General features: G+C 37.0%; 10 protein-coding genes and 1 pseudogene across 13 annotated transcripts; 8 read left to right on the top strand and 3 right to left on the bottom strand.

Moving 5' to 3' along the window:
• Positions 1–704: 704 nt before the first annotated feature.
• Positions 705–2,250, top strand: LOC148166671 (uncharacterized). The gene is made up of 5 exons (XM_088049288.1): positions 705–878; positions 926–1,464; positions 1,513–1,734; positions 1,790–2,052; positions 2,098–2,250. Exons 1-5 carry the CDS (start codon positions 804–806, stop codon positions 2,169–2,171), a joined length of 1,173 nt encoding a protein of 390 aa, XP_087905414.1. The 5' UTR covers positions 705–803; the 3' UTR covers positions 2,172–2,250.
• On the bottom strand, positions 2,143–3,056 carry LOC148166670 (histone deacetylase complex subunit SAP30 homolog). Of its 2 annotated transcripts, XM_088049291.1 has the most exons (4): positions 2,951–3,056; positions 2,689–2,898; positions 2,425–2,640; positions 2,143–2,375 (listed from the first exon to the last, which is right to left on the bottom strand). In XM_088049291.1, exons 2-4 carry the CDS (start codon positions 2,857–2,859, stop codon positions 2,247–2,249), a joined length of 516 nt encoding a protein of 171 aa, XP_087905417.1. In that variant the 5' UTR covers positions 2,860–2,898; positions 2,951–3,056; the 3' UTR covers positions 2,143–2,246. The 2 variants fall into 2 exon arrangements, with proteins under 2 accessions (XP_087905417.1, XP_087905416.1); XM_088049290.1 differs by having other exon boundaries at positions 2,689–3,056.
• Positions 3,057–3,484: 428 nt separating this feature from the next.
• On the top strand, positions 3,485–4,862 carry LOC148166669 (retinol-binding protein pinta-like). 2 transcript variants are annotated; one of them, XM_088049098.1, is made up of 6 exons: positions 3,485–3,657; positions 3,704–3,863; positions 3,918–4,170; positions 4,219–4,329; positions 4,377–4,479; positions 4,529–4,862. In XM_088049098.1, the coding sequence occupies exons 1-6, from the start codon at positions 3,516–3,518 to the stop codon at positions 4,672–4,674; spliced, it is 915 nt and encodes a 304-aa protein (XP_087905224.1). In that variant the 5' UTR covers positions 3,485–3,515; the 3' UTR covers positions 4,675–4,862. The 2 variants fall into 2 exon arrangements, with proteins under 2 accessions (XP_087905224.1, XP_087905223.1); XM_088049097.1 differs by having other exon boundaries at positions 3,698–3,863.
• Positions 4,863–5,027: 165 nt separating this feature from the next.
• On the top strand, positions 5,028–6,742 carry LOC148166668 (alpha-tocopherol transfer protein-like). Its single transcript, XM_088048978.1, has 6 exons — positions 5,028–5,630; positions 5,675–5,834; positions 5,890–6,142; positions 6,192–6,302; positions 6,346–6,448; positions 6,495–6,742. The coding sequence occupies exons 1-6, from the start codon at positions 5,489–5,491 to the stop codon at positions 6,638–6,640; spliced, it is 915 nt and encodes a 304-aa protein (XP_087905104.1). The 5' UTR covers positions 5,028–5,488; the 3' UTR covers positions 6,641–6,742.
• A 184-nt stretch (positions 6,743–6,926) lies between these two features.
• On the top strand, positions 6,927–8,861 carry LOC148166667 (ribosomal oxygenase 1-like). The gene is made up of 4 exons (XM_088048780.1): positions 6,927–7,019; positions 7,068–7,903; positions 7,954–8,475; positions 8,522–8,861. Exons 2-4 carry the CDS (start codon positions 7,080–7,082, stop codon positions 8,841–8,843), a joined length of 1,668 nt encoding a protein of 555 aa, XP_087904906.1. The 5' UTR covers positions 6,927–7,019; positions 7,068–7,079; the 3' UTR covers positions 8,844–8,861.
• Positions 8,862–10,161: 1,300 nt separating this feature from the next.
• Positions 10,162–10,765, top strand: LOC148166666 (uncharacterized). Its single transcript, XM_088048847.1, has 3 exons — positions 10,162–10,318; positions 10,368–10,570; positions 10,619–10,765. Exons 2-3 carry the CDS (start codon positions 10,370–10,372, stop codon positions 10,763–10,765), a joined length of 348 nt encoding a protein of 115 aa, XP_087904973.1. The 5' UTR covers positions 10,162–10,318; positions 10,368–10,369.
• LOC148166664 (tRNA pseudouridine(38/39) synthase-like) lies at positions 10,576–13,050 on the bottom strand. Its single transcript, XM_088048846.1, has 8 exons — positions 12,824–13,050; positions 12,660–12,769; positions 12,486–12,610; positions 12,236–12,437; positions 11,854–12,190; positions 11,515–11,806; positions 11,333–11,466; positions 10,576–11,280 (listed from the first exon to the last, which is right to left on the bottom strand). Exons 2-8 carry the CDS (start codon positions 12,687–12,689, stop codon positions 11,219–11,221), a joined length of 1,182 nt encoding a protein of 393 aa, XP_087904972.1. The 5' UTR covers positions 12,690–12,769; positions 12,824–13,050; the 3' UTR covers positions 10,576–11,218.
• Positions 10,762–11,209, top strand: LOC148166665 (thioredoxin, mitochondrial pseudogene; annotated as a pseudogene).
• LOC148166663 (transmembrane protein 53-like) lies at positions 12,983–14,897 on the top strand. The gene is made up of 6 exons (XM_088048552.1): positions 12,983–13,072; positions 13,150–13,347; positions 13,400–13,660; positions 14,040–14,308; positions 14,358–14,535; positions 14,584–14,897. The coding sequence occupies exons 1-6, from the start codon at positions 12,983–12,985 to the stop codon at positions 14,740–14,742; spliced, it is 1,155 nt and encodes a 384-aa protein (XP_087904678.1). The 3' UTR covers positions 14,743–14,897.
• Positions 14,898–16,077: 1,180 nt separating this feature from the next.
• LOC148166662 (glycolipid beta-1,4-mannosyltransferase egh-like) lies at positions 16,078–24,874 on the top strand. The gene is made up of 2 exons (XM_088048658.1): positions 16,078–16,899; positions 23,361–24,874. The coding sequence occupies exons 1-2, from the start codon at positions 16,078–16,080 to the stop codon at positions 23,931–23,933; spliced, it is 1,395 nt and encodes a 464-aa protein (XP_087904784.1). The 3' UTR covers positions 23,934–24,874.
• LOC148166661 (uncharacterized) lies at positions 24,866–26,976 on the bottom strand. 2 transcript variants are annotated; one of them, XM_088048660.1, is made up of 7 exons: positions 26,887–26,976; positions 26,421–26,654; positions 25,824–26,373; positions 25,649–25,775; positions 25,498–25,600; positions 25,361–25,452; positions 24,866–25,115 (listed from the first exon to the last, which is right to left on the bottom strand). In XM_088048660.1, the coding sequence occupies exons 2-6, from the start codon at positions 26,604–26,606 to the stop codon at positions 25,393–25,395; spliced, it is 1,026 nt and encodes a 341-aa protein (XP_087904786.1). In that variant the 5' UTR covers positions 26,607–26,654; positions 26,887–26,976; the 3' UTR covers positions 24,866–25,115; positions 25,361–25,392. The 2 variants fall into 2 exon arrangements, with proteins under 2 accessions (XP_087904786.1, XP_087904785.1); XM_088048659.1 differs by lacking the exon at positions 24,866–25,115 and having other exon boundaries at positions 25,258–25,452.
• Between the last annotated feature and the right edge of the window lie 1,016 nt (positions 26,977–27,992).

Raw genomic sequence — 27,992 nt, 5'->3', positions numbered from 1 at the left:
TCAAAACCTCGTCTAAAATTCACGCCTCCTCTATTAAAACCACGCTTACTCTTTTTTTTAAACCCCCACTTTCGTTTCGCCAAACCACGCCTTCTCCACTTTAAACCACGCCTCCTTTTCTTCAAACCACGCCCTCTCTTTTCCAAAACCACACTCTTTTTTCCTCTAAACCATGCCTTATTTTCTTCAGGACATGCTTCACACCGCGCCTTTTTTCTTCTCTTCTTTTTTCTACATACCACGCCCTTTCTTTAGGGCACATCTACTCTTTTTCAGGCTACCTCTTTTCCTTCAAGCCACGTCAAAAGTTGTTTTTTTAACATAGCGCATCCACCATTTTTTAAACTTGACGCGACCACCATTTTACAACTTGACGCAACCACCATTTCAAACTTGGTGCATTTTTAATTGTTCGATTTCAAGATAAGGATAAAATTTAAATTAAAAATCTAAAACTTTAATCGGCCATAATAACTCTATTATTTATTTCTTACCGTACGTGGAGTTTGAGCACAGTTTTGGATTCTGCGAGAAATTCTGCGTAAAATAAGCGCCAATAGTTTAAGATGGCTTCGTTAATAAGCGAGATATCGACCAAATTAGATTTGAACACTTTTTCGAAAAATTTTAAATTTCAAGTTCAGCACTACGCACCCTACACTTCTTATCGGTTTAAGGCTAACGGGATGAAGGTGTTGAGGGTTCTAACCTCAAAACTTCACAAAGTCTTGGCGTTTGTGGTTATGTCGACACAGCATGGTAGCAACCTGTGGTAGCAACGCTGCCTAGAAGATACAATAATAATGTCAAAAATTCGTGAGACCCTTGTCACAAACTGCGAAAAAAAGTTTCTAAATAGGTGTCTCGTCGATTGGAACGTAAGTCGAACAATTCCTTCATCAAGCACTCCTAATTATTTTTTTAGAGGTTAGACGGCCGGAGTTTTGACGAGTTCCGCCAACTGAAAATCGAATTTGGCAGGGACTGGGGCGCGTGTTTCGTTTCCTTGGGCAAAACTCGCGTCTTGGCTCAGACGTCGTGCGAAATTCAACAGCCAAAATCGTCCAGACCCAGTGAAGGAATTTTAAATTTAAACATTGAGTTGAATCCTTTAGCAGCACCACATTTTGAACCTGGCAGGCAGACCGACTTGTCAGTTCAATTAAACAGACTTTTAGAGAAGTGTGTCAAAGACTCAAAAGCTGTTGATCTTGAATCACTGTGTATTAAAACAAATGAGAAAGTTTGGGCGTTGAGAGTGGATGTAAATGTGCTCAACCATGAAGGTAACGTTTTGGATTGTGCTTCTATTGCGACGTTGACTTCTTTGGCGCATTTTCGACGACCTGATGTGACGTGTGATGGAGAGGAGTTTATCATCCATAGCTTTCAGCAAAGGGATCCTATACGGACTGTTATTCACCATTATCCAGTGTGTATTACTTACTCCTTATTCAATGGAGGGTAAGAAATTTCAGCCATTTTAGAGTAGATTCTAATTTAATCTTGCAGACAAGTTATTGTGGCTGATCCAAACTTAACTGAAGAAGGTTCTGCAGATGCTTCATTAGTAATTGGTTTGAACAGTTTTAAGGAGCTATGTGGTCTTCATTTAGGGGGCAAAGTGGAACTGAGCCCCCATGTTATTTTAAACACGGTGGTAAAGGCCATTAGTCGTGCCAGCACTGTTATTAATGAGATAAAAGAGGCGGTACGAATTGATACAGAATTGAGGTCTGTTCAATTTCTTGTTTTTATAATATTTGAAGGAAATTTTTCCGTTTTTCAGAAATAAAAAGGTGTCTTTGGGCTTTCACTTGGAAAAAAAACCAACCACAAAGTCAAGTATTCCTCAGTCAGCTATTCCAAATCTCTGGAAGGATACAAAGAAGAAAACTAAAAGGGAAAAAAGGACGTTAGCGAAAGAACCAGCTAAAACTGTTGAACTGATTGATTCTGCGTCAGCAGAACATGTTCCCACTGACGAAAACATAACAGAGTGGATACATGATGATAGTGATGATGATCTAGTGATAATAGAAGCGCCTAAAGGTAGAAACAACAAATGTGTACAAATAAAACAGTTTTTGTTTTCAGAGCAAATAGATCTCAGAGATACAGACAGTGAAGAAGACGACGTGATAATTTTGGATATGAAAATGTCAACATGAAGTTTTATTAGGTAATGTAGAAATGATCATTTCCTCATAAAAGTAATAAGTATAAAAGATTAAAAAATTGATATCTCAAGTTGCATCATTATTTATACCATTCTTTTGGTCCAATTTATTGCTGTTGGTTTTAACTGTGTAGATAAAGAATGTGACAACTTCCTTTTCCTTCACTTGGATAGTTTTGAAGTGTTTCATCAAAGTCTAAAATGAAATAAATTTAGAGTTGTTAAAAATTGTACAACATGCTCACATCTGCAAGCTGCGCCTTGTTCAATCCCGGCCTAGCTGAGACCTTATAGTGCCTCTTGTACCTCCTCAGAGTGTTCACCCCCAATTGGAACAAATCCACTTCTGGCACATCAGTATCAGTTTCGTTGCTATCATCCTCTGAATCTTTCCTCCTCCTCTTTGTCCTGGCACACTGGATGATCATCTTATGGTAATCGCAGATATAAATATGTTTGGCCTAAAGTTACAACATAAACAACAACACAGTCACATCTGTCAAACATACTGAACTATCAATTCCCAATTCCAGCCTTCTTTGGGTTACAGTTTTTTGGATTCGCTTGCTGTACGATGCGTTACCTGCGACTTTGTTGCAGCGTTCGTTGTTTTCTATTAAGCAACAAATTTGGTCTGTTGGCCCTCGGGAATCTTCTTCGCCGGTACTAAAACCGTTCATTTTTTGACAAACTTACACGTCGTGGGGAAATTTAAACATCTGCGGTGGAAAATTCGAGTTAACACATTTCTAGGCTCGAAAACAAACGTACGGGGCTCTTCAGCGTCCTCACAGATTCGTAAACTTGGGCAAATGAAGACGACGAAATTTGACATTTGATCTCTGACATTTGTCAGGCGTTGGAAACGTTTGGTGGGTAATGTAGAACCCTAACTTAATGGTAAAAACTTTGGGTCTATAGATGGCAGCACTACATAAAAATTCAAAAAATTGGCAAATTTCAATTTATTTCTCATTTAACGCAGATTTTCACGTGAAATTCAAAACCGTGGTCGTAATTCTCGTACGTAGAAAATTACTGAAAGCCAAAAAAATGTGAATCCAAAATTGATGTCAATTTGAAAATTTTTTAGAAATGAAAAATTAAAATTTATTTTCAGGTAGCTTAAACGAGTAAATATGGTGGTTTGAAGGGCACAGGTAAATTTTGAAAGACCTTGATCCTTGTTCATTGGACCTACGTGGAAAAACTAGTCGTGATCTCATTTGCATCGTCTTTTTTTTATTAAAAACTTATTTATAAATAATTATTTATTTATTTATTTAAAGTTACATATTAAAAAGCTTTAAAGTAAATCATAAACTTTAGAAACGCCATGGAGATCTTCCAAAGCAGCGACGATCTCTGGGAGCAAGTCGTCAAGAAATCCAACAAATCTCTGAAGACGTTAGATGAAGATGTAGCTCTGTTAGACGAATGGTTGAAGAATCAGCTTCACCTCCCACAGGGTTTACTAAGTGAGTGTTAAGTACCACCAATGCAAAAAAAATAACGTAGTTTCAGATACAAACAGTCTACGCAACTTTTTGCTTCTCAACAAATTCAGTGTGGAAGTAGCCAAACAGAAGATTGATAACTACTTTACTTTGAGAATCAAATTTGAAGAGATTTACGGAAAATTTAACCCAAAGTTGGAATACAACGAGATATTTTGTAACGTGGTGTAAAAAATCCTAAAAAAATAGAAAGGAAAGTTGTATAGATATTTTATTTCCAGATTTTTGGTGCCAAGTTCCAAACTCACGACCGAGATGTACAGAATTGGATACCACAAATTTAAAAACAGCGACTTGGTCGATCTTTACGAGCCTTTATCGCAAATCAAGCGACTTCTTACGGTACAGGACTTGAGATTACGAACGGATGTAATGTATGGAGATGTTCTTGTTGGGGATTTCAAGAAACTTCCACTTTCTGCAGTTTTGAAAGTAACACCAGTTCAAATTTACAGAGGTGTAAAACTCTATGAGGTATTAAAACGGAATGATTTTTCCTCCGTTGAAATTTCTTGGTTTTAGAACGTTTATTCCATGCGCCTGAAGGCCGTCTACATTATCAATCTACCATTGTTTGCAAGGTCTGTTTTGGCAATCTACAAAAAAGTTATGAAGCCTAAGCTCTTTGAAAGAGTACGTAAAAAACTTCAAAAGTACTTAATTAGTCTGTTTTTTCTAAGATTCATGTTCTTGAGGACGCGGAGACCTTAAAAGAACTGCTACCGTTAGATTTGTTGCCTGGAGAGTTTGGGGGCGAAGGACCATCACTTGTTACTCTTGAAGGTAAACTGTGAGGTGTTAAGTATATCAAATAGTAAACAAGTGTCTTTAGAAGCCTTAAATAAATTGTACGACCAAAATTCCGAACTGTTTGAGCGTTTGGATCAAATGACTGTAAATGAGAGTCTTCGACCAGAACGAGAGAATGAAGATAATTTCGGTGTTTATGGAAACTTCAAGAATCTTGAAGTAGATTGAGTGTTAAAAACAGAATTTGACTTCTTTCTACATGTCCATTTAAAGGGAATTTAACATTGTTGTCGTTCACACATGGGTGCATTTTGTGTCTTTAGTCCCATTGTATGGTTTTTTCATTTAGATCCAATAGTTTGTTTAACTTGTTTTAATTGTCTTGTCGGCAATAAAAAATAAAAGTTTTAATTGAACCTAATTAATAAAACCTTGACAAGCATGCGTGCTTTAGTTTGACTTTGAAACTGATGAATACAAAATAAAAACTTGTTCAGCTAAGTTCAATGTAAAATTGAGAGAATGAAATGATTTCAGTGACTATTTGACCATACTAAACTGTCGTAGAGATACAGCTATAGTTTGGATTAACGATTAGCCCAGTTTATCCGCCGCGTATTGATCACATTTCAACCACTTATTAAAGTCATTAGCCTTCATGTCCAAGCCATTGTTTTAGAAAAGACACTCCGCCAACCTTGACGCTAGGGTCTTTACATCGTTCGACCTTTCATTTAACATGAAATAAAACATGAATTGATCACATTTACATACTTTTAATGTTTTTATTGTTGTTTACCCAAAACTAAAGCAGCTACCGGATTACCCTCAAATTCTAAATAGTTTTAAACGTACATCGCTCAGTCTAGTTTATTGTCGCACATAAAATCTTTATAGACTTATTCGACCTTTGCGTCTTCATCATTTCAGGCATATTACCAAGAACCAATAAAAATTTACATTAGCATACATCTTTTTTAATTAGGCAAAGTAAATAAATATCACCAAGATTCCTACCAGCCAGTTTAAGCAAAGTACCGCCATGGGCGTCTTCCAAAGCACCGACGATCTTTGGGAAAAAGTTATGAAGAAGTCCAATAAAACCATGAAGTCTTTGGATGAAGACGTAGCTTCATTGGACAAGTGGTTAAAGAGTCAGTCTCATCTCCCACAGGATTTATTAAGTGAGTGTTAAATATTGTTAGTACAAGAAGTAACGCAATTTCAGATACCAACAGTTTACGCAACTTTTTGCTTCTCAACAAGTTCAGTGTGGAAGTGGCCAAACAAAAAATTGATAGTTATTTTACTCTGAGAGTCAAGTTTGAGGAGGTGTATGGGAAATGCCATCCAAAGTTGGAGTTCAATAAGATTTTCTGTAATTCGGTGTAAATACAGATCTATACATAAAGATAAGCAGAAAAATTAATGAAAGTCTTCCAGGTACGCGGTGCCAAGTCTTAAACTCAGTAAAGAAATGTACAGAATTGGATATTTCAAATTTAAGGATGAGAGTTTGGTGGACCTCTTCGAGCCTTTGTCGCTCGTCAAGCGACTGTTAACAATGCAAGACTTGCGATTACGAACAGATGTGATGTATGGTGATGTTCTTGTTGCGGATATCAAACATACACCTATTTCCATTCTTGCAAAAGCAATTCCGTCTTTGATTTACAGGACTGTACAACTATATGAGGTACCATAATGAAGCGATATTTTCTTCCTTATTTGATTTTATTTTCCAGAAAGTTTATTCCATCCCTCTTAAAGCTGTCTACCTCATCAATGTACCATCGTTTGGTCACACGATATTGTCACTTTTCAAGGCAGTTATGAAACCCAAACTCTTCGAACGAGTATGTAAAAATCGTAAGAAGTCTTCTCTAGTGTTGGTTTTAGATTCATATTGTTGGTGATGCTGATATCATGAAAGATTTAATACCGTTAGATTTGTTGCCTCATGACTTTGGAGGAGAAGGACCTGCGTTGGCTACTATTGAGGGTAAACTTTAAATTGTTTCGGGTGTTTAGTACTCAACTGTTTTTAGAGAGTTTGGATGAATTGTATGAAGAAAATTCGAAACTGTTTTCATGTTTGGAAGAAATGACTATAACCGAGAGTCTCAGATCGCAATCGCGAAATGACGATGTCTTTGGTATTTATGGCAACTTCAAGAAGCTTGATGTGGATTAAGTGAACATTTTTTAGTTAATTTCATGTGCATAATAATACATTTAAGCACAAAAAAGTTTTGTATCTTCTTATTTTATCTCCCACAAAATGTTCGCTGCTATTTAGAAATTTTGACTATGTAGTGCATTAAATTAGCTAGTTAATAAACTTTTTGTAGCATTTCTGTCTTTTATTAAAGAACTATAATAATAAAAATCAATGAACAAAAAAATAACATTTGATTTTAAACTGCGCGCTTGTCTGTTAGTTGGATTGTCTTTGACCAGAGGGCGCAAATGTCGTGTTTCTATGGTGTTTTTTATTTCTAACAAGTGAGTGTTTTGTGATCATAACCTAACTTTTTCATGCAATGACAACACATGTGAACAATTTCACTCAGGTAAAATCGCATTTTTTCATGTTAATTTATAAAACCAAAGTGTTGTAGACATAATTCACGATGGGAAAGACGGCGGTGAACAACCTAGAATTGGTGTCTGCGTTTTCGATGTACAAAAAGCAACACTCTGTATCTGATCCATTCAAAAGAAAGAAACAGCAAACGGCAACTCCAAAGAAGCAAAAGTTGAAGCAGAATGGTGAAGTAAAGCAACATGCAATAATTAAAAAATCTAAGAAATTGATTGAGAAAAGAAAAGAACCAAAATTAAAAAAACTGAAGAAATTGAGTGGTGGCACCAATGGAACAGCAGTTATTGTGCCCTCAACAACTGACACTGTTCAGATCAGTATAAACGGCTGCAAGAAACTAGATTCAAGTGATGACCCTCTTTTAGATGCACTGCAAACATTCAAATGGATGATTGAACCATTGTCACCAGAAGTCTTTTTTAAAACGTATTGGGAGCAGAAAGTCTTACATATAAGACGTGATAATGCGAGCTATTATAACCATGTTTTCAATTCTACAATTTTCGATAAAATCATCAGAAATAATCATCTTTATTACACACAAAATGTGGATGTAGTTTCTTATGAAAATGGAGTTAAAGAGGTCCACAACCCAGAAGGACGAGCGAGTGCTTCAGCATTGTGGGATTATTACTCTAATGGCTGCAGTATTAGAATACTAAATCCACAAACTTATTGTAATAAAGTTCATTTACTGCTGGCGACTCTGCAGGAATATTTTGGTACGATGGTTGGAGCTAATGTTTATTTGACACCCCCAAATAGTCAAGGGTTTGCTCCACATTTTGATGATATTGAAGCGTTTGTCATTCAGCTGGAAGGGAGAAAACATTGGAAGTTGTATCAGCCAAAGTAAGAAACTCGTCAATTTTACGTGTGAAAACTAACTTTAATCATTGTAGGGATTCAGATGTGTTGGCGAGATTCTCAAGTCCCAATTTCACCCATAAGGAACTTGGCGATCCTTTTATGGAACTTTCTTTAAACGCCGGAGAAGTTTTGTACTTTCCAAGAGGAACCATACATGAAGGCCGCACAGACTCCAACTCCCATTCATTGCATATTACAGTCTCAGTTTATCAACAGACTTCATACGCTGATTTATTGCAGTATATATTACCTGAGGCTCTAAAGAAAGCGTCTGCAAATGATCTGGATTTTCGCCGTGGTCTTCCTCTTCACTATCTAAAGCATTTTGGTGCGGCGACAAGAACCCGAAATTCCGAATGTAAAACTTCTATTAAAAACAAAATTGCGAACTTGGTTCAAGAATTGGTTAACTACATTGATGCGGATTCAGCTGCTGATCAATTAGGAAGGAAATTCATGTATGATTCAATGCCTCCAGTGTTATCAAAAACAGAATTGGGTCGTTGCTCAAAAGCAGATGGGGCATTTTTGGACAATGGGAGAGTAATCAATAGGTAAGAGATAAAGGTTTTTTCTAACATAATTCAATTTTTTCTTAAGAGTTGGAATCGATTTGGATACAAAAGTTCGTCTCTTACGATACTACTGCATTCGCCTGGTGCTTGACAGCGATGCGACTCCAAAATTGTATTATAATACAGAAAATGCAAATGTTTACCATGGACAAGAAGAACAATGGCTGGAACTTGACCCCAGTATGGTCTCATCAGTCCATATGCTTCAAAATACATATCCTCGTTACATTGAAGTAGATAAGCTGCCAATGGAGGCTGAAGAACTGAAGCTGCAATTAATATCAGATCTATGGGAACATGGTTTAATTGTTACTGAGCAGCGATTAAAGCCCATTGATAATGAATAAATGAAAATTTTTAAAATGTTGAATTGGATTAAAAGCACCCTTTATTTAATAATAAAAAAGTGAGTAAGTAGATAAAGAACAGAAAATTTGAAATTGTTAGTCCATCAAACGTTTAGCTCTCTGGTGAGAGAACGTGTGAACTAACAACTTTGGCATTATTCCGCTAGGAGGCTTTTATTTAAAAATTTTGCGATTTTTTAACCGTGGCCCTCTAGTGAGAAGAGGCGTAAACTAGCAACTTTGGCATTATTCCGCTAGGAGGCTTTTATTTAAAAATTTTGCGATTTTTTAACGTTGGCCCTCTAGTAAAAAGAGGCGTGAACTAACAACTTTGGCATTATTCCGCTAGGTGGCTTTTATTTAAAAATTGTTAGCGATTTTTTAATTTTGGCCCTCTAGTGAGAAGAGGCGTGAACTAACAACTTGGGCATTATTCCGCTAGGTGGCTTTTATTTAAAAATTGTTAGCGATTTTTTAATTTTGGCCCTCTAGTGAGAGGAGGCGTGAACTAACAACTTTGGCATTATTCCGCTAGGTGGCTTTTATTTAAAAATTGTTAGCGATTTTTTAATTTTGACCCTCTAGTGAGAAGAGGCGTGAACTAACAACTTGGGCATTATTCCGCTAGGTGGCTTTTATTTAAAAATTGTTAGCGATTTTTTAATTTTGGCCCTCTAGTGAGAGGAGGCGTGAACTAACAACTTTGGCATTATTCCGCTAGGTGGCTTTTATTTAAAAATTGTTAGCGATTTTTTAATTTTGGCCCTCTAGTGAGAGGAGGCGTGAACTAACAACTTTGGCGTTATTCCGCTAGGTGGCTTTTATTTAAAAATTGTTAGCGATTTTTTAATTTTGGCCCTCTAGTGAGAGGAGGCGTGAACTAACAACTTTGGCGTTATTCCGCTAGGTGGCTTTTATTTAAAAATTGTTAGCGATTTTTTAATTTTGGCCCTCTAGTGAGAGGAGGCGTGAACTAACAACTTTGGCATTATTCCGCTAGGTGGCTTTTATTTAAAAATTGTTAGCGATTTTTTAATTTTGGCCCTCTAGTGAGAGGAGGCGTGAACTAACAACTTGGGCATTATTCCGCTAGGTGGCTTTTATTTAAAATGTTTAATTTTTTTTAATATAAGCCACCTAGCGGGATAATGCCAAAGTAGTTAGTTCACACATTCTCTTACCAGAGGGCTAAACTTTTGGTGTAAAACTTGACTAACCGACTCAGCTGAGATTTTAACCCCGTGCTGTCAACAAAGTTCTGTCAAAATAAAACTAGGGTTACACTTTTATTTATAGACGAGTCAATTCAAATGTAAGCTTTATTTAAAAATACCATTGTAGAATAACGCGTAATTTAACCAATTCTAGCTTCCAGTTTCCGTATAACCAAACATTTTCATTATTAATTTAGTGAGTAATAATTTACACCTGTTCAAGGGTTAGAAATCGCAAGATCCACTAACGACTTACCAAAGGTGACTCATGAAAGTAGAAGTATGTTCAACAAATAACAATTTGTTTCAGTGATGATCATAGGAAATGTAGGGTTGGGTCTGTTCTTCCTCATCATTTTGTGGGTAGTAGCGCTTATAGTGTTCGTTTTTGGTATAAAATTTCAAAACAATGTTGCATGGGTGTCTCTGAGTGTCGCCACGAGTGTTACAATTATTTTAGTGATTATTCCACTAGAGAAACCCAACCATACAGTGAGAGAAGAGGACACTTTTGTAAGTTGTTTGTTTTAAAATGTAATTCATTTATTGTCTTCATTTTAGGACAAGGACAACATCTATGTTTATCAAGTAATACTTTTGATCTTTCTTATCTTAAGTGCCTTAGTAGGCTTCACATTTTTCTTCATTCTACATTGCATAGAACCAGTTCATCCAAAAAGAGTTCAATCTTTCTATGTTCAACAATGAACTGCGCAATTCCCAGACAGTTTTTCAATCTCTTTACTCGAAATTTCAGCTCTTCACTTCATTTAAACAAACTAATTACAATTAAAAGCAACGATGAATTTCTATCAAAAGTAATGAATTCTGATAATCCTGTGATTGTAAACTTTCACGCTGAATGGTGTGAACCTTGCAATATTTTAACTCCAAAGATGAAAGAACTAGTAGAACATAACGATAAGATTGACTTGGCTATTGTAGATGTTGAAAATCATGCCGAATTAGTTCATACTTTTGAAGTTAAAGCAGTGCCTGCAGTTATAGCCGTAAGAAATGGTTTAGTTGTTGATAAGTTTATCGGTCTTGTCGATGCCAATATGATTGAAACTCTCATTAGTAAACTTGAAAACAAAATCGTATAATTGATTTTATGATGTAAGAAATTGCTAAAATAAATTATTCCGCTGATTGGTATATTCATGATTCTCCTTTCCTCTTCCGTCTTTTCAGACAACGCTCTATTTTATCTTCTAAACTATCTGAAATTATGAAATTAATAGACATAACGAGCATTTCTTACAAGTAACTCACCACACAACTGTCTTTTCATAAGAGGAATGTAAGTTCTTGGCTTCACACCTGGGATAAGAGTGTTACTAGTTTCGTCGAATTTAACATCAGTCTGTTTTTCTAAATCTATCAACATGTTTTTAACCATGGCGGTCCTGACAAATGAAACGAGCATAAATACTTCCTGTTACCATCATAGTTACTTTAATGCAGAGAATGTCCAAAATTGATAAAGTTTTGAGGCCACTGCGTTTACAGTTTCTTTGGTGTGAATCCAATGAGCGTTTTCATAATGGCAATCATATAAAATCAAAGGAATTTCGCTGGCCATGTGGTAGTCAGGTTTTCTAGGATTCTTGTGCACGTCCATCAATTCCTGAATAATTCCCGGCTCTTCTTTATGCTCTCCAATGAGAATTAACACCCCAACAATATACCGAATTTGATGCCACAAAAACGCATTTCCTCTGATTGTCAAAACGTAAATTGAAAAATCTGAAGAAAAAAACGTGGGACTCAAACAGTAACAAAACGACCCTTACCGTCGTCATCTTGGAAACTAGAAATGTCGACTGATTGAATGTTTCTTGTAAATTCCACCACTCCATTATCCACGTCCATTTTACAAAAGTTTCGAAAGTCATGAGAACCTTCTAAATTTTTAGCAGCGCTTTTCATCACCTCAATATCTAAACGATTCTTCGGGAAAAAATATTTATACGTTCTGTGGGTGCAGTCAAAACGAGCACTGAAGTTGTTATCAACGGGACACCACGCTATAAATTGAATATCCGCCGGTAAAATGCCGTTCAAAATTTTACAATAATCCAACTCCTCGTCCACATCATCGGATTTACTTCTCACATCCAAAGAAATCACCTGCAAAGTACAATGTTACGTTTCCAACAAAATATGAGTTTAAACCTGTGAAAAAGAACTGACTCCTTTATCAGTTCGTCCACAACGGTGATAATTAGCACTCGATCGTTTTTCAATCAGACACGTTTTGGTAAGAGCCTCAAAAATGTGATGTTCTATTGTGTTTATCGTGTCTTCTTGAGTAACAAAGCCGTGGTAGTTCCATCCCAAGTAGAAAAACTTTAGCAGAACGTGACGGACTTTACATCTGAAAATTAAAAAGTGTAAAAAACGGACTTGATACAGGAACTCTCACTTTTCGAAGTCGAACGGTTTTTTCCATCCTCGTTGCTTCGTGTTGTTTGATTTTTCTTTTTTTGCAATAACGTTTTGTAACTGAGTGTTGTGAGCCTCCAAGGTCTTTATTTTAGCGATTAGTTGCTAGAATATAAAATATGAAAAAATGTATCTAATCTAAATATTAATGTACTTCTCTAGTAAAATCCTCGTAATTATCCATCACAGCGTGTGAAGTTTTTGCGTTTTTCTAACCTCATTTTATTCAAAACGTCAACGCTTAACTTATCTCCATATTAAACACTAAAAAACAGATAACCTAAGAAAAATAATCAAGAAAACAGGAAAAACACTCACGAAAGCCACAACGAGGTTAAAAGTTTACACAAATTTGAATTCTAAAAATCTGTCAACAATTGTGCCCGCGCCTACTTGAAAACCAACCAATAAAAACCCTAGCGCCACCTAGAGCAGAACCCGCAAGTACTAATTTGTGTTACGGCCGGATTTTGATAGATGGCGATAAAGTCGCCAAACGCGACTGCATCCTGCGCTTCCACTTTGCTGCGAAGCGTCCCGACGCCGCCGTCAATTCTAAAAAGTGTTGTTTGACTGTTTCAACCACGAGAATATCGAATTTATTATAATGGGAAAGCAGACTCTGCCGGTATAATCATTTATAGGCTTCTGGTCACGGGAATGGAGTGATCGGCTGTGGAGAGACTCCCCTTCTCACAGCTGACTTTGACCATGAATTGATCCAATCATATAAAGCTGAAACACAATTAGTTCGTAGTTTTATTAGCGTAAAACCAAAGATACATGCAGTTATGTGGTTTAAATCTGTTATTTTGTATCAGCGGTTCCACTCTGCCATTCCTGTAAGTATCCTCTGTTGTTGATAACACTCACTTAAAGTTGACTGTTTTTCAGATAATGGTGTTAAGAAAAATCTCCTCAACTGAAATAACAAAAAATATTACACTGCTGTCGAATAAAAAAAAGTCGCAGAAGGGTGACAACTTGAGGGTGGAAAATGAAGAGCAGAAGCCGTTGGTCATTATGATGTCATGGCTGTTGGCCAAAAACAAACACATTTCAAAATACGCCGATTTTTATGTAAATCGAGGATTTGATGTAATTAACGTGAATATTACACCATGGCAATTGTTGTGGCCGACAAAAGGGACACAGGTATGTTGTAATCATAACTATTTGATTGTTTGATGTTGAATATTCATTCTAATATTAATGTTCACGTTTTATATTCGTGACGATCTAATTGACTTTAATCAAGGTTCTCTAAATTACAACCAATCAATTACAAGTTTTTTAATAATAATGATAATAATAATAGTGAACACGAATGCTTGAGGATGATTACGACGATTTTTTACTTCAAAGGCTTGATAATTAGTGTAAAACACACATTTCAAGGCATTGTTTTGTTTTTAAAATTAGATCCATTTGCAAACACTCTGTATACATGAATATTCAAACCACAGGAAATTACAACTTGTATTAATAGGACAGCATAAAATTGAACTTTAATTAACATGCGAATTAATTACAGCTCGTCGCATCGGACATTTTAAGGTTTCTCAACACCAACACCTCCTATTCGCAATTACTGATCCATGGCTTTTCTGTGGGGGGCTATGTGTGGTCCGAAGCCCTGGTGCAAATGGCGGCGGAGCAAAATCGATACCAACACGTCTTGAACCGATTTGTTGGTCAAGTTTGGGATAGTTTGGCGGATATCACGGAAATTCCACAAGGATTTCCATTTGCTGTGTTTCCGGACAACCAAATGTTGCAGTCGGCGCTACGGAAATACATACTGTATGCTATCAAATATGCTGTGACGCTGATTGTTTGAGTTTTCTTACAGCTATCATTTGAAAACGTTTGATAAGGTGGCCACGTGTCATTATATGCGAGCTAGTCAGATTTTCCATACAAATATTATCAAGTCGCCGGCGTTAATCTTCGTCAGTAAATCGGATCCGGTTGGGTCGTTAAGCTCCAATTTGCGGTTGAAGGAAAATTGGGAAAATATAGGGATTTCGGTGAGGATTGACTGTTTTTTTTTGGTTTTATCAAAGCGAATTTTTTAGGTGAACTGGAAGTGTTTTGATGACTCGCCACATGTGATGCACTTTTACCGCCATCCAGAAGAATACACAACGGAGTTATGTAGATTTTTAAACAGTATTGATGTGTTAGCTGATAAGAATTATAAGGAGACACAGGCACAAATAAAGGCAAAGTTATAATTTTCGGTAAATTAAGGGCATTTTTATGTAATAATTATTAAATAATGGCACTGACTGTTCACGAGAAGCACAACTATTTGCTTACTTGCATGACGTCGAAAATACCAAAAAAAATCGTATTTGTGGCTCGTAGGCAATAAAAATTTAAAATTAAATCTGGTGTATTTTTGTCAGTCCTATTAAATCGATTATTCCTACAAAAACTCGTAAAAAGTGGTAAAAAACAAAAGACGACGTCATTTCAGAGGTGTCTAAACAAAAATTTTTTGCTCAAAAAATAATCGAGTTAGACGTAAAAACGGTAGCCAATCCCAGAGCTAAACAGAATTTGAAAATCGGTAACTATGGACACATACCATCAACCATTGGTCAAGTGAACATTACACTCTCGTTGCCTAGGAAATTGGGATGGCCTTGTGAATAAGCTTTCGGGATTGGTTGTTAATTTTTATCCTTTCTCGAATACTACATATTAAACTTAAGCAGTTTTTGTTTTGAAATTTACCATCAGTAATCCCCTTGTCCTCTGGGTCATGAGTTCTGGGACACTCTGTATATTTAAAAGTTTGTTTTTTGAGGTTTTTTATTTAGATTATCTCGGAAAATATTGCAGATAGCGAGGAACAGATACAAGAAGTGGATTCAAGAGCGCCGAATTATATTGTTTTTTATCAATCTGAAGACATATTCCTTAGCCAAAAAAGACCAAAAAGCGATTTTTTTCATCAATCTAGCCTCTCGAACAAGACTTGAAAATTTTCTTAATCAATGCTCCGTGGTGGAAAGTGGTCACCACGTGAACTAGAGGCCAAGGTGCAGTTTCCTTCCGTTCAAAGTTCCTGCATTTGTCCGTCAAAACTTTGACATTTTATTTCGAACTGATTATTAAGAAGGCTTTGTTTTTCCATGTCTGGATTCTTTTTGACGAGTGATACAATACGTCAACGTTATTTCTACTTTTCTCTTCCTAAAAAATTGTACGTAGGCAACAGAGACTACAATTTAGTATTGTATCGTGTATAAGCAAACCTCAGGCAAGTGTTCCAATATTGGTTTCTGTTGTGCGCATGTCTTTTTAACCCCAGCGAAGCAGCAATCATCAGAAAGCAAAGCCGCGTTCGGCGTTCGGCGTTAGTATTCCCATTGCAGATGGTGTGTTTTGAATAATGGTGCATTTAAGCTTCAGAAAAACCGGCTTCTGCAAATCTGTCACCATCTGTCTGTGATATGTAAAGTGACGTTTCTCCGGAGAACCAGCGAAACCGAACCGACAAAGAATCAGTATAATCGAGTTGATAATCCCTTCAAGTGCGTGTGTGAGGGTGGTTCGACAAAATGACTGTATTAACGAGTAAAACGAAGCATTATCTTCATTGTTGTTTGTTTATTTTTGTGATATTTATGTTCGAGATCCTCACTGGTGGTATTAAATTATTGAACGGTGGGGTGTACGTCCCACCCGAAGACATCAACCCTTGGGTGCAGTATGGGTTCTTCGGCGCGTTCGTGCTTTACTTGCTTAGATTAGTAACTTTCCTTCCTTTGCCGCAAGTGTTGTTCAATTTCGTTGGACTAACGTATTACAACGCTTTTCCCGACAAAGTGGTGTTGAAGGCGTCTCCGATTCTTGCGCCTTTCATCTGCATCCGGATCGTCACCAGAGGCGACTTCCCCAACCTGGTCAAGACAAACGTTAACAGAAATATGAATCGATGTTTGGACGCCGGCTTGGAAAACTTCCTCATCGAAGTCGTCACCGATAAGAGCATAGGCTTGGATAAACACAGAAGAGTCCGGGAGATTGTCGTACCTCCGGACTACCGGACCAAGTCCGGATCGTTGTTCAAAGCACGAGCGTTGCAGTATTGTCTGGAGGACAAGGTTAATCTTCTCTCCGCCAACGACTGGATCGTGCATCTCGACGAAGAGACGCTCCTCACCGAAAATTCCGTCAAAGGGATTCTTAATTTTGTCGGCGATGGAAAGCACCAGTTTGGACAGGGATTGATCACTTATGCTAATGAAGAAGTGGTTAATTGGATTACGACACTCGCGGATTCCTTCAGGGTGACCGATGATATGGGAAAACTCAAGTTGCAGTTCAGGATGTTCCACAAACCGTTGTTTAGTTGGAAAGGATCGTTTGTTGTCACGCAGGTGAGCCAATCATTGTTACTTCTGCGTTGATTGTCGAGATAATGAGCGTTTAGATGGGTAACTTTCATATTTGATCGATACTTGGGACTATTTTTGTTGGGTTTATTCCAATGATAAAAGAATACCAGCAATATCGACTAAATAAACGATTACGAAACGTGACCAACATCGCGCTTACAAACCTATCTAATAAAATTCCATTGATCACATGTTATCACATTATCAGTTGGTCTCTATTACATTCTCGATTTACAACTGCGACCATGTTTGGAGAGACCAAAAATCAAATCAAGTGCTCGTTCATTTTTGAAAAGTTTCCATCATCAATTATTCACATTACGAAAACAATCCAATTCCAATAAAACAGTCGAAAATACCACTCCAACCAATTTCAGTAATTTCTAAAAGGAACGCGAAGAATTGTTGTTTACCTTGTTGAAAGTAAAAAAGTTATTGTTGTGGTGCTAATTAAACAGGCGCCAATTATAATCAACTGTTTATTAACGCGTTAAAACCATCGAATCTAGTTCAAGTTTCGCACGTTTTTAGGGGCATGAATTGTCAGAGGCGCGAAATTTGAAATTTAAATTTAAATTCCTGGATGTTGCTCAATTCCAGTTTGCACAAATGTGACTTTGCATTCATTACTTCCTTATTATGAAAACCTGTTTGGAATTTGATCAATTCCGTCAAAGTCTGTGGTTTCGCAACTGATACCTTCGTGCTTTTTTAAGACGAATTACCACTTAAAAATTCCTGCGTGTTCCATTCGGTATGAAAATACATCGCTAATATTGTGTTTAACGTACACATTACCCCGCTTTATTTCCCGACGTACGTGCGTTCATGTGAAGTTATTATTGATTAATGTCGTATGCAGATTTGGTGTACATTTCCATATTGTGACGAAAGTTTTGCCGCACAGTGTAAAACTCGATATTGCGGAAATTCGGCTACAAACGGGGATAATAAAAATGGTGAAGAAATTTGTTGCTGTCAATATTATATCCAGGGGTTAATTTTTCTTAAAAATAGCCTACTCTTGACTTCCTCTTATTTCCTTGTGATTTCGTAAAATTTCCCCTGATTTCCTTGAGATTTCGTCCAATTTCCCCCTTATGTCCATGTTATTTCGTAAAACTTCCCCTGATTTCCTTGATATTTCGTCAAACTTCCCCTGAATTCCTTGCGAGTTCGTTCAACTTCTACTTATTTCCTTGTAATTTCGTCTAAATTTCCCTGATTTCCTTGAGTTTTCGTCCAACTTTCCCTTATTTCCTTGTGATTTCGTCGAACTTCTCTAGTATTTCCTTGTTATTACGTTAATCTTCCCTTGAATTCCTTGTGATCTCGTCCAACCTCTACTTATTTCCTTGTAATTTCGTCTAAATTTCCCTGATTTCCTTGTGTTTTCGTCCAACTTTCCCTTTTTTCCTTGTTATTTCGTCCAACTTCCTCCTTATTTCGTTAATCTTCCCCTGAATGCCTTGTGATTTCGTCCAACCTCTACTTATTTCCTTGTAATTTCGTCCAAATTTCCCTGATTTCCTTGTGTTTTCGTCCAACTTCCCCTTATTTGCTTGTCATTTCGTAAAACTTCCCCTGATTTTCTATTGATTGCCCCTAATATCTTAATGATTTCCCCTGATTTTCTTATGATTTTCTATTGATTTCCCTGATCTCCTAAGACTGCTACATTGATTTCCCAGGGAGATTAACCCCTCGTATTATATCGTGCGATCAAGAAAACTCGTCCTCAGTTGGCTTGGAAATCTCTAGTCATGTCTTTGATTGAAGAAACTGTCTTTTGTTTCTGTCAAAATGAGAATTAAGGAGAGGCTGTGGAATTCCAGAGGTGACTGTATCTTTCAAAAATTAGTCGATTTCGGTTTTACTAATCCTTATTAATCCGATTTCTAATGGAATTAATTTATAGTGACATATCTGAGAATAAATTCCTCGTTGCATCAGTGTTCGTTCAAAGGACAGATTAATTGATCACAATTAATTCGGCATGCAGTTATCTAGAAACAAATCACAAAGTTATCAAAATTGGCAGTTTTCCTTTCAAGATTAGCAGATTAGCTGAAACCTACTTTGAGAGTCATATTTATAAACCTAATGCAATAATGAGGCTAGTTAAAATAAGCTAGCAGTTCAAATTAAAAGAGTCCCGAATTCAAGTCATTCTTTCCTCCACTAGCTTATCAGTATCAACGAACGAATGATCCATGTTGCCGCCTCTCCTAGCCGGTCCAAAGTGGTCAAGGTTATCACTTTTTTAAAATTAGACTCGTTACCAGTGTTGGGAAGTTACACTATCGAAATCCGTTTTTTTTTCCAAATTTTTTGCAGGAATCTGTTGGAACATCAAGTCTAGTCGTAACTTATTAGTTGCGGTAATAAAATCTCCGTAAAATTTTTAAGGATCAACAAGGTTGGGATTACCCGTCGACGACCTTCGTCGCGTAGGTATTTATGGCTGTTGGAAGTCAATGAAAAGCAGACGTTCGAAAAATTTATATGAAGGGTTTGTTTAACCTGAATTTTTCAAGTTGCAGGTGCGGAAAGTTCCTATTGTTGAAAGATTTAATACTGATAATTTAACAGCGAGGTAAAATCAGAGTTTCATTATTCATTATCATTGCTTATTGTTGGAACACGAACAATAGGAATGAGTCAATAATCTAATCTATTTTTTTGCGTCTGTAAAATATCCCGAGCGTTCCCATCAATAATTATATCTATTTAACAAGACTAATTTAGAAAATATGCCTGGAATGTAATGTATTGTAATTAAGCCGCATACAAATGACTTCTCCATGTCTGTACATAATCGGCAATCATTGTCCATTATCGTCATCGCAAGTCATTTCCTGACTCGGTTCAGATCGTCCAAGTCACTGAAAAAAAGAACCAGCTGGTTTACATTAATAACAATTATTCGTGTCCTCGTTCCAACTAAGTATGCACGTAATTACATATTTAATTGTTTTTAATTGAATAGACACGAGGACGGGAAAATGAAATTAGTGAGAAAAAAACGTCGCTTCCTGGCAAAAATCGCAGCGCGAAGGAAATAATTTCTATAACGTACCTACAAGATACCAAAATATTTCGCAACATGTAACTGTCCTCGTCTACAAAATTGTGCGTTCCAATCTACATTAATTACTGTCGCCTCAATTGTGATTCAAAGCGCTCATGATAGTTTTTTTCTAAACTTGTTCTTCGGTGTTGCGTAACCGCTTCCGTAATATTGTTAATAAAACGGTTATTTTTAACGAAATTTGGCGCTTGCAATAAAAAAAATCGCCGCCCGGTTATTTTTAACAAACGTACTGTGTGTGGAGGTAACTAATTTGGCAAATTGTGCAGTCAAATCTGCTGATCTTCGTTTAAATAGTTGGCCAAGGTCGATGCATTGGACGTCAATAGTCATAATTCCTGAAACTGATCGAAAGTAACCATTTCCAGTGGTAAAAATAATAATTAACCTTTGTTACCACGTGCGCTTAAAAAATTAGTGTTAAGTAAGCACACGCGGTGGGTCTAATTTGTACATTATGGTCGCTGAGTAGTGACGACTGTTAATGTCGTTTTAATAGTTATGGACGGTGCGAACACATCCTTTTATTGATTTTCGTTTTCAAATAAACTCATAAAAGTGTTAAGTGTCGCCATGCAGCCACTAATTGATTTATCTGATTTTTTTTTCAGTTATTGTTGCAACCGTTTCGTTATTTGCCTTGAATTTCACAGTTTGGGCAATAGAGTCGGCGAATTTGGGTCTTGTTTATTTTTCGTCGATTCTGAAAACTCGGGGCAAATATTTACTTGAAAACGTGAGTCAGGTTTTAGACACGGTTTTGCATTTTCAGTACTGCGCTAAACAAAACATCCTTTGGAATTAATGTGTGTCGTCAAGCAAAGATAATTGTTGGAGGATTATGATCGGCATCCGTTGTGCAAGAATTTTGCTTGTTTTCGGCTTAATTTTTTGTAAAGTTGGAATCTTGATGGATTAGTTTTGGAAATTTCGAGATGACGACGGTTACACGATCGTCTTTTGTACCCCAAAGCCCAATTCAAACAACGCCGCCTTTGCAATATTTGCAACAGGAACGAATTATACACGATGAAAATTTCAGAATTTGTGAGCTTGGGTGGACATTTGCAACTTAAATTTTCAAATTTGAAAGCTCCTCGTTATAACAATCGGTGAGTTAAAACGAAACGTGGGAGAAAGTAAAGTAAAAGTGGAATTTGTTGTACATAATTAAATAAACGCCATTATTTATTAATTCAAAAGAACAATAATAATTATGAAGAACGGATTTAGAAACCGGCTAGTTTTATTATATTCGAGTCAACATTAATATCGGTATTTCCATCGAGAGCAGAAATGTCCTTGCCCGCAGTTGATTTTCCGGAAACTTTATTTTTAGAGCTTGAAACGCTGCAATTTTATCAGTTTGTTTTTATTGCGACGATAATTCACAGCGATTGTTCGTTGTTTGCATAAACTCTACATATACTAAAACAATAAATTTAAATTCTGCCGTTTCAAGTAAATACTTACATAACACAACATCGAGACAAGTTTATCAGGCATCAAACTTTGTGCCACGGTCAAACCCATTGATAAAATCTTATCACAGAGTCCACATGAATTGATATTTAATTCTGGCGATAAAATTTTTCTACAACCGAAAGCGTCCTTTTACGACGCCATGAAATTGAACATTATTTTTTTAAACTGCTATAAACCTGCCGTTGACCTTTCATCGGCCGATGCAAAAACTGGAAATGCCGCCGACTTGCGGTCATTGTTATGTGGGCCCCGGAGTTTCTTCCTTTTTTTTCCAGTATCGTGTTAAGACGCTCGCGCAAATTTGGATGGTTGCGAGTGGACCAAACGTCCTCGGAATATCATAATGTCGTTAGATAAATTGCTTGTTTATTGTGGTTATTTTTGGAATGATACCTAGGGCAAGCGACAAAGTGCAACCTTGGAGATTAATTAATCTTGATGCGATTTTTGAACGTTGCAACTTTACAAAACCAGTTTTTTCGGAATGCAATGACAGGACGACCTTGCATTTCGTCATTACTTTGTTACATAACGACAAAGGTGACACTGCTTGTTTCATCAGCAAAATGTATCGATAAAATTAATGCTTGAGATAATTGGAGAGGTTTCCATGTTTCAATGACTCTGAAGTTTTTTCCACCTACCGGTAGTGGCCTCCATCAAATTACAATTATCAATATTTATTCAAAAGTTCCGAATAATGTTTGATTACGAGTCCGTTGATCTTTCTATTGAGAAATGGGTTAGTAGACTAATGAAGCGATGGGTTATTTCGGTGGAATTATCGATCCCGATTCGGGAAATTAGCAAGATAAACACTTCTAATACCCACCGGAGTGTAACGACTGCTTTTATTTGCTATTGGGTGAAATCTTCATATTATTCTTGCAATTCTTCCCTTTTACATTGTTTGAATTAATGTATCGCTTCCGCTTTTAACAAAAGAGGCATCGCCATTGAAAAAACTTGGCCATTCAAACGAGTGTGATAAAAAAACGAATGTTTCGGCAGTTGCCGGAAAATTTCTTTTATCACATCTTCAATCGACAAGCCATCTGAGTCGTGCTTGTTTTTTCCTTTTTCTTATCATCGAAGTCACAAAGTCAGTTTCTTCTTCCATTTTTTCTGCTTCCAATAGTTGTAATTCTTCATAGCCTCTGTAGTTTTTAATTAAATTGTTAAAATGCTGATAAGAGTCCCCTAAAATTCAATCAGACATTAGTCATCCAAGAATCTATTTTAATTCAACGCTTTCATTGGTAGATCTGAATCACCCTGATAAGAAAACAATGTAATCTTGTTTACTGGAAATACACGTGACATCAGCAAGGTTGAGATGCGTCGAGATCCACTGTGAACTGCTTTCATAAAAAATGTGGAATTTCTTTTTGTTATGAGTCATGCGATTACACATTGGACAATGGATAAAAAATTTGCATCCCGATTTTAGTCCGCAACTCCATATTCGACTTTAAAAATGATTGATCGACCAATGTAGCAACCGGACGTGTCTCAGCTATTTCCGGTAACCACGCATGTGTTTCCACTTTTTTTCGTACATCGCGTGTGGAAATTTTATTCATTATCGTCATTGTTCGTAACACACTGCCGGCAATGCAGAGGTTTGCTGGTCAATATTAACTGGACAATTTGGGGTGTTTTCAGTTTTCTATCGATTCCAATGCGATAGCGAAGATGTATTACACCGCACAATATCTTGTCACCATCATTAATCAAGCGCCGCTCATGATTGATCGACCCATTAGCACACCGGAAGTTGCAACAATTCCTCCGGTTCGCCAGTTTTGCCGTTATAATTTCCAAAATTGTGCGCCGATATGTTCAAGGACGCTTGTTTTTGTTCCAGTTTAACGCCGAACGCGAAGTCTCCTTCGACAACGGCCTTGACGGTTCCATCGCCGAAGACTGCTTCTTCGCGATGAAGGCCTACAGCCAGGGCTACAGTTTCAACTTCATCGAGGGAGAGATGTGGGAAAAGTCGCCGTTCACCTTCTGGGACTTTATCCAGCAGCGCAAACGCTGGATCCAAGGCATCCTCCTCGTCGTCCACTCCAAAGCCATCCCGCTGAAGAACAAACTGTTTTTAGCATGCTCGTGTTACTCGTGGCTCACGTTACCACTTTCGGTTTCTAATCTAGTGTTGGCGTCCAAGTTTCCAATACCTTGCCCACCTATTATAGACTTCATTTGCGCGTTCATCGGTGCTGTGAATATTTACATGTTTGTGTTCGGTGTTATCAAATCGTTCACGGTTTACAGGTTCGGACTGGGGCGATTTTTGCTCTGTTTGTGCGCAGCTGTGCTCGTGATACCTTTTAATTTAATTATAGAAAACGTGGCCGTCATTTGGGGGATTTTCGGGAAGAAACACAAGTTTTATGTTGTTAACAAAAACGCGAGACCTGCAGTGACGGTTTAATGGGATTAAAACACAGACTCTCAATACGTTATTTTGCAAATATAGAATTTGTATGAAAAACCGGGTCTTTTCATTGGACGTTTCCAATTTGAGTAACGTCATTTATTTATTGCCATTTCAGTACTTGTACTCAACTTTGAAACGCCGCCGCCGCCGCCGGCTCCAGTATTTAGTCCGAGATCCTGAAGAGTTTTAGTGTGCTTGAAATTCTTCAGGGTCCGATAGTCGTAGGTAGACTGATCTAAAAACCTTTGTTTGCAGCCTAAATTTACAATTTCGTTCTTTCAAACAGCTCCTCCAGGAACTCGAGTACCACGGTACAAAATAATAAACTTAAGCCTACGGGAGGACCAAACTATCTAGGGACTTCAACGTATGATTTTCGGGAAATTCAGTTCTTTTTTGTGTTCCTATGAAGCGCAAAATACGTAACGCTTGTCTAGTTTTATGACGATCCTTGCGAAGGATTTTAGAATCACGTTTTCGTTATTTTCCATGAGCATGTGACTTCACCAACTCCCACTTTCGCTTGCCGTTGAAATCGACTTTCGTTCGTACAGAAATCAAATTTTCAATCAAAAACCAAAATTAGTCGTTAAAATTGTTTCTTACTGTTAGCGTCTGTTCTTGTACAGTTCCAAACTGTTAACTTTTTGTGACTGTCTAAGAAGTAAGTGACCCCAAAGATTATTTTTTTATTGTAAATAATTTTCATACAATTTTGTGATGACTCCAGAAAATATTTCACTATAAGCATACTAGTCAACAAGTCAAATATCAGTTATTTGATCTTATTTAGCTGATAGTGTTCACGTAGTTTGTTGTAATAATTTTAGGCTACATTTTTGTGAATCATAAGAAATAAAAAGTTGCTGTTTTACAAGCCGACTGATGATTTTTTTTTATGTACAAAACGTTAAGTAATAAAAATGCACAACGCCGATGGTTTTTTTATTTCCCCACACATAAAAACGTTTCACGACAAGGTAAACTCAACGTTCTTTCGCTCAATTGAGTTATTTGAAAGGGGAAAGTCGCCGTCAAATCATTTCAAAAGTGTACTTACCACCATGAAGACGAAATGGGAAAAGGATAGGACTGTTCCGGTCAGAGGTTGAGGAGAAAATCGTAAATTTCTTCAAATTCCGTGTTAATTTTCAGTGTTTTCCCACTGTCTCGTACCTTTAAATGAAAATTTCAATTACAAATTTCACGTCCTCGTTTTTTTCACTGCTAATAAAATTTTCATTGCCGACGCTTTATCATTAACGCAAGTTAACCGTACAAATGTGTCACGGTGACGTTGTATTAAACTCAAATTGTCATGCGGGCAATAATTTTAATTTACGAGACGGCAAGAAAAATTTAACTGAAAATTGATCATCTTGCTCCAGTTTTTCAAACATAACAATCTTTTATATACCTACATTATAATGACACGTGGAAAATTAACTTAAAGCTACGATCCGTTGTCCTGAGTCGTATTGTACTCATCATCTTCTTCACATTTAATATTAATCTGAAACCGGAGATTAGTACCGTGTCTCTTTAAAATTAAACTTACAAAATCAAGACATGTGGTTCCCCGGGAATCTACTTCTTGTACAGTTTTTGTATGGTGTGCTATAGCCTTTCTGTGTCTCGCTTCCTGGGGACTGTAATAATACCTGAAGAAACAAAATGAACGGTTTTATTACAATTATCCGTTATTTTACCCAGGATACTTCAATTTGTGTTCTTCGTCTGCTTTCCTGGCATCCTCATAAAACGCGTCTCTGGTTTCCGGCGACAATGACTTCCACATATGTCCCAATCGTACCGAAATGCCCTTGTTGCTATCATCTGAAAATTGAACGTAAAACGGGGTGAAACAGAGATCCAGGAACTTACTTGGGTACTCGACTGCTAGCTTTTTCCGCCACTGATTCGCGAAGATCATGAAGGCATTAGGAGGACGTGGAATATGTGACAAGTTCTCTGGAGGTGGTGTATTAACTCGGAGAGGTGGAGGTGAAAGAATCTTTTTCTTTAATTCCACAGGGGCTGGCGATAATTTGCGTTTTTTTGCAGTCGGTGCCAGAGGGTCTTTTTCAGTGTCTTTTTTCTCGATGCTCTTGATAACAGCGACAGTCTTTTTGACTGCACTATTCTTCTTGACCTCGGGAGGAACAGTTTCATTCGTCTCAACTTTGTTTTTTTCAATAACTGCACTTCTCTCAGGTTTGGGGTCGTCACTGGTTTTCTGTTTGTCTTGTAACTCCACTGAGCACAACCCTTTTATTTGCAACATTTTCCCCACTTGTAGAAACTCAGGCATGTCGGACTCTGCTACTTTCACTTCGCCTCGATACATGAACTGGACGATTAGTTTCAGGTTCTCAAATTTCACGTCGTTTAGTAGGATGAGCAGTTGAGGGACTGTGTGGCTCTGAAATATCGCCTACATTTTTGGTTAGTCTAATTGTATTAAAAATCAGTGTAATGTACCTGAAAATATGCGCTACATGCTGATAAAACCAATTTGTGCGCTTTTATAAACTGCCCCTCACAGCCCAACGTCACATCAACCAAAGACTCCTGGTTTTGGTGCTCGGCGAAGACACTCGTTAAATTCGTAAAGTAATTGTTCCATCGGAGATTGTACAATTCGTTGGAAGCATTTGTGGTTGTCATTGTCGGTGCCTCTATTTTTCAAATTAATCAGGAGCACCAACCTATAACCTAAAACCCAACAATCAATAAATAATAATTATATAAACACGCAAATATTACAGTTAAATAGTTCTAACGCACTTTCAAAAGGTAAAATTGCCGCTTTTGTTATGCGACATGTTTTTGGAATGACCGACTTGCAACAATTAAAAGTGAACTTGCAGCTTGTGCACAATTGTCATTCTGAAGCGTCGCCAGCCATTATTTCAAAGAGAAAACGTGAAAACTCGGGAAAACTTACCTACTGTGAATGGATTTTCCGGGGAAAATTCGTGTAATTGTTGAAAAACACAGAAACCTTTCAGTTACGCTTCCTGGCGTGGTGGTAACAATCAGCACTCCAGCGCCCTCTGGACTGGCTTCTCGCCAAACATTTTCTTCTTTTATTATAATTAATTCAAAAAAAGTGTCTGAAACAAGCAGAAAACTGTTGAGACGTAAATAAGCCCCTTTTCGGGGGTGCATTAAGCTCATTTAATTATTTTTAAGGGGGTTTACAATAGCTGTATAGTTGGTTGCCTGCGACACAGAAACAAACACTGGGCAATTTTAGATCACTTCTTCGTCTTATAACACAATTATTATTACTTTTAGAACCGTTTGTTAACTGTGATTGCACTGAACTGTTCTCACCTGAGGATTATTGCATCAAAATATTATTTCTAGTTCGAAGTATTGTGACCAACCCAATGTTTTTTAAACGTTGGCAACACGTCCATCACGACTCGTAAAAGTTTGATAAAACAAGCCTATCACTTCTTACATCAACAATCAATTTGTAATAACATTGAAAGAGAAGTAACATTCAAAACTAATACTGACACTACTTTAATTACATTATGTTGACCACAACCATAAAACTAAAATCACCAAGTTTAGTGACTTTAGTCGCTTGTGAAGCCATCTAACGGTAATCATAACAATTACGGTAAAGTATGCAACCAACAATTCTATGTAGTAGCTGTATTGAACAAAAATTAAAAAATCATTGATTTTCAATGAAATTTTAGTAACACCGAATGTTAATTGATGAGTGTAATTTACATAAGAAACGTCATTTGCACATGTTTTCACTTTTCGTCCAATTAAAACCGTAGTAAAAATAAAAAACTGTTTTAAGAGAAAGGAATTTTTATTCAGGCCAATTAACGCGAATCCGACCAAAAATGAATGTGAGGTCGCCGTGACGTCACATTCCGTCTTCCCACATCTATTATCCTTGCTGTTATCCTGTTACTAACGGTTCAGATATGACCGCTTTGTATGCATTCTCTCTGTTCGTCCTCGGAGCCAGATTTCAGGCTAAACGTAAATCTCGCAGATTTTGTAATTTCTGGTCTGTTTTTC

This window comes from Gnatocerus cornutus, unplaced genomic scaffold, assembly GCF_029298725.1.
Source record: "Gnatocerus cornutus isolate USDA-ARS CGAHR unplaced genomic scaffold, icGnaCorn1.1 ctg00000023.1, whole genome shotgun sequence".
Taxonomy (NCBI): domain Eukaryota; kingdom Metazoa; phylum Arthropoda; class Insecta; order Coleoptera; family Tenebrionidae; genus Gnatocerus; species Gnatocerus cornutus.
Note: the sequence above shows the minus strand (reverse complement) of the source record. Positions and strands in the feature narration are given on the sequence as shown.

Bases quoted from the DNA above. Each gene is read 5' to 3' on its own strand.
- LOC148166671 (XM_088049288.1), top strand. From the start codon at position 804: ATGTCAAAAATTCGTGAGACCCTTGTCACAAACTGCGAAAAAAAGTTT. The intron at 879-925 runs GTAAGTCGAACA...TTATTTTTTTAG, and splicing joins GGTGTCTCGTCGATTGGAAC to AGGTTAGACGGCCGGAGTTT. The intron at 2,053-2,097 runs GTAGAAACAACA...TTTTGTTTTCAG, and splicing joins GATAATAGAAGCGCCTAAAG to AGCAAATAGATCTCAGAGAT.
- LOC148166670 (XM_088049290.1), bottom strand. From the start codon at position 2,859: ATGAACGGTTTTAGTACCGGCGAAGAAGATTCCCGAGGGCCAACAGAC. The intron at 2,641-2,688 runs GTATGTTTGACA...TTGTAACTTTAG, and splicing joins AATTGGGAATTGATAGTTCA to GCCAAACATATTTATATCTG. The intron at 2,376-2,424 runs GTGAGCATGTTG...ATTTCATTTTAG, and splicing joins ACAAGGCGCAGCTTGCAGAT to ACTTTGATGAAACACTTCAA.
- LOC148166669 (XM_088049097.1), top strand. From the start codon at position 3,516: ATGGAGATCTTCCAAAGCAGCGACGATCTCTGGGAGCAAGTCGTCAAG. The intron at 3,864-3,917 runs GTAAAAAATCCT...TTTTATTTCCAG, and splicing joins GAGATATTTTGTAACGTGGT to ATTTTTGGTGCCAAGTTCCA. The intron at 4,480-4,528 runs GTAAACTGTGAG...AAGTGTCTTTAG, and splicing joins ATCACTTGTTACTCTTGAAG to AAGCCTTAAATAAATTGTAC.
- LOC148166668 (XM_088048978.1), top strand. From the start codon at position 5,489: ATGGGCGTCTTCCAAAGCACCGACGATCTTTGGGAAAAAGTTATGAAG. The intron at 5,631-5,674 runs GTGAGTGTTAAA...ACGCAATTTCAG, and splicing joins TCTCCCACAGGATTTATTAA to ATACCAACAGTTTACGCAAC. The intron at 5,835-5,889 runs GTAAATACAGAT...AAAGTCTTCCAG, and splicing joins AAGATTTTCTGTAATTCGGT to GTACGCGGTGCCAAGTCTTA.
- LOC148166667 (XM_088048780.1), top strand. From the start codon at position 7,080: ATGGGAAAGACGGCGGTGAACAACCTAGAATTGGTGTCTGCGTTTTCG. The intron at 7,904-7,953 runs GTAAGAAACTCG...TAATCATTGTAG, and splicing joins TGGAAGTTGTATCAGCCAAA to GGATTCAGATGTGTTGGCGA. The intron at 8,476-8,521 runs GTAAGAGATAAA...TTTTTTCTTAAG, and splicing joins AATGGGAGAGTAATCAATAG to AGTTGGAATCGATTTGGATA.
- LOC148166666 (XM_088048847.1), top strand. From the start codon at position 10,370: ATGATCATAGGAAATGTAGGGTTGGGTCTGTTCTTCCTCATCATTTTG. The intron at 10,571-10,618 runs GTAAGTTGTTTG...TCTTCATTTTAG, and splicing joins TGAGAGAAGAGGACACTTTT to GACAAGGACAACATCTATGT.
- LOC148166664 (XM_088048846.1), bottom strand. From the start codon at position 12,689: ATGGATAATTACGAGGATTTTACTAGAGAA. The intron at 12,611-12,659 runs GTACATTAATAT...TTTATATTCTAG, and splicing joins ACGAGGATTTTACTAGAGAA to CAACTAATCGCTAAAATAAA. The intron at 11,467-11,514 runs GTAACTATGATG...TTCATTTGTCAG, and splicing joins TGGACATTCTCTGCATTAAA to GACCGCCATGGTTAAAAACA.
- LOC148166663 (XM_088048552.1), top strand. From the start codon at position 12,983: ATGGCGATAAAGTCGCCAAACGCGACTGCATCCTGCGCTTCCACTTTG. The intron at 13,348-13,399 runs GTAAGTATCCTC...ACTGTTTTTCAG, and splicing joins GGTTCCACTCTGCCATTCCT to ATAATGGTGTTAAGAAAAAT. The intron at 14,309-14,357 runs GTATGCTATCAA...GTTTTCTTACAG, and splicing joins GCGCTACGGAAATACATACT to CTATCATTTGAAAACGTTTG.
- LOC148166662 (XM_088048658.1), top strand. From the start codon at position 16,078: ATGACTGTATTAACGAGTAAAACGAAGCATTATCTTCATTGTTGTTTG. The intron at 16,900-23,360 runs GTGAGCCAATCA...TTTTTGTTCCAG, and splicing joins GATCGTTTGTTGTCACGCAG to TTTAACGCCGAACGCGAAGT.
- LOC148166661 (XM_088048660.1), bottom strand. From the start codon at position 26,606: ATGACAACCACAAATGCTTCCAACGAATTGTACAATCTCCGATGGAAC. The intron at 25,776-25,823 runs GTAAGTTCCTGG...TTCAATTTTCAG, and splicing joins GCTAGCAGTCGAGTACCCAA to ATGATAGCAACAAGGGCATT. The intron at 25,601-25,648 runs GTAAAATAACGG...TTGTTTCTTCAG, and splicing joins CACAAATTGAAGTATCCTGG to GTATTATTACAGTCCCCAGG.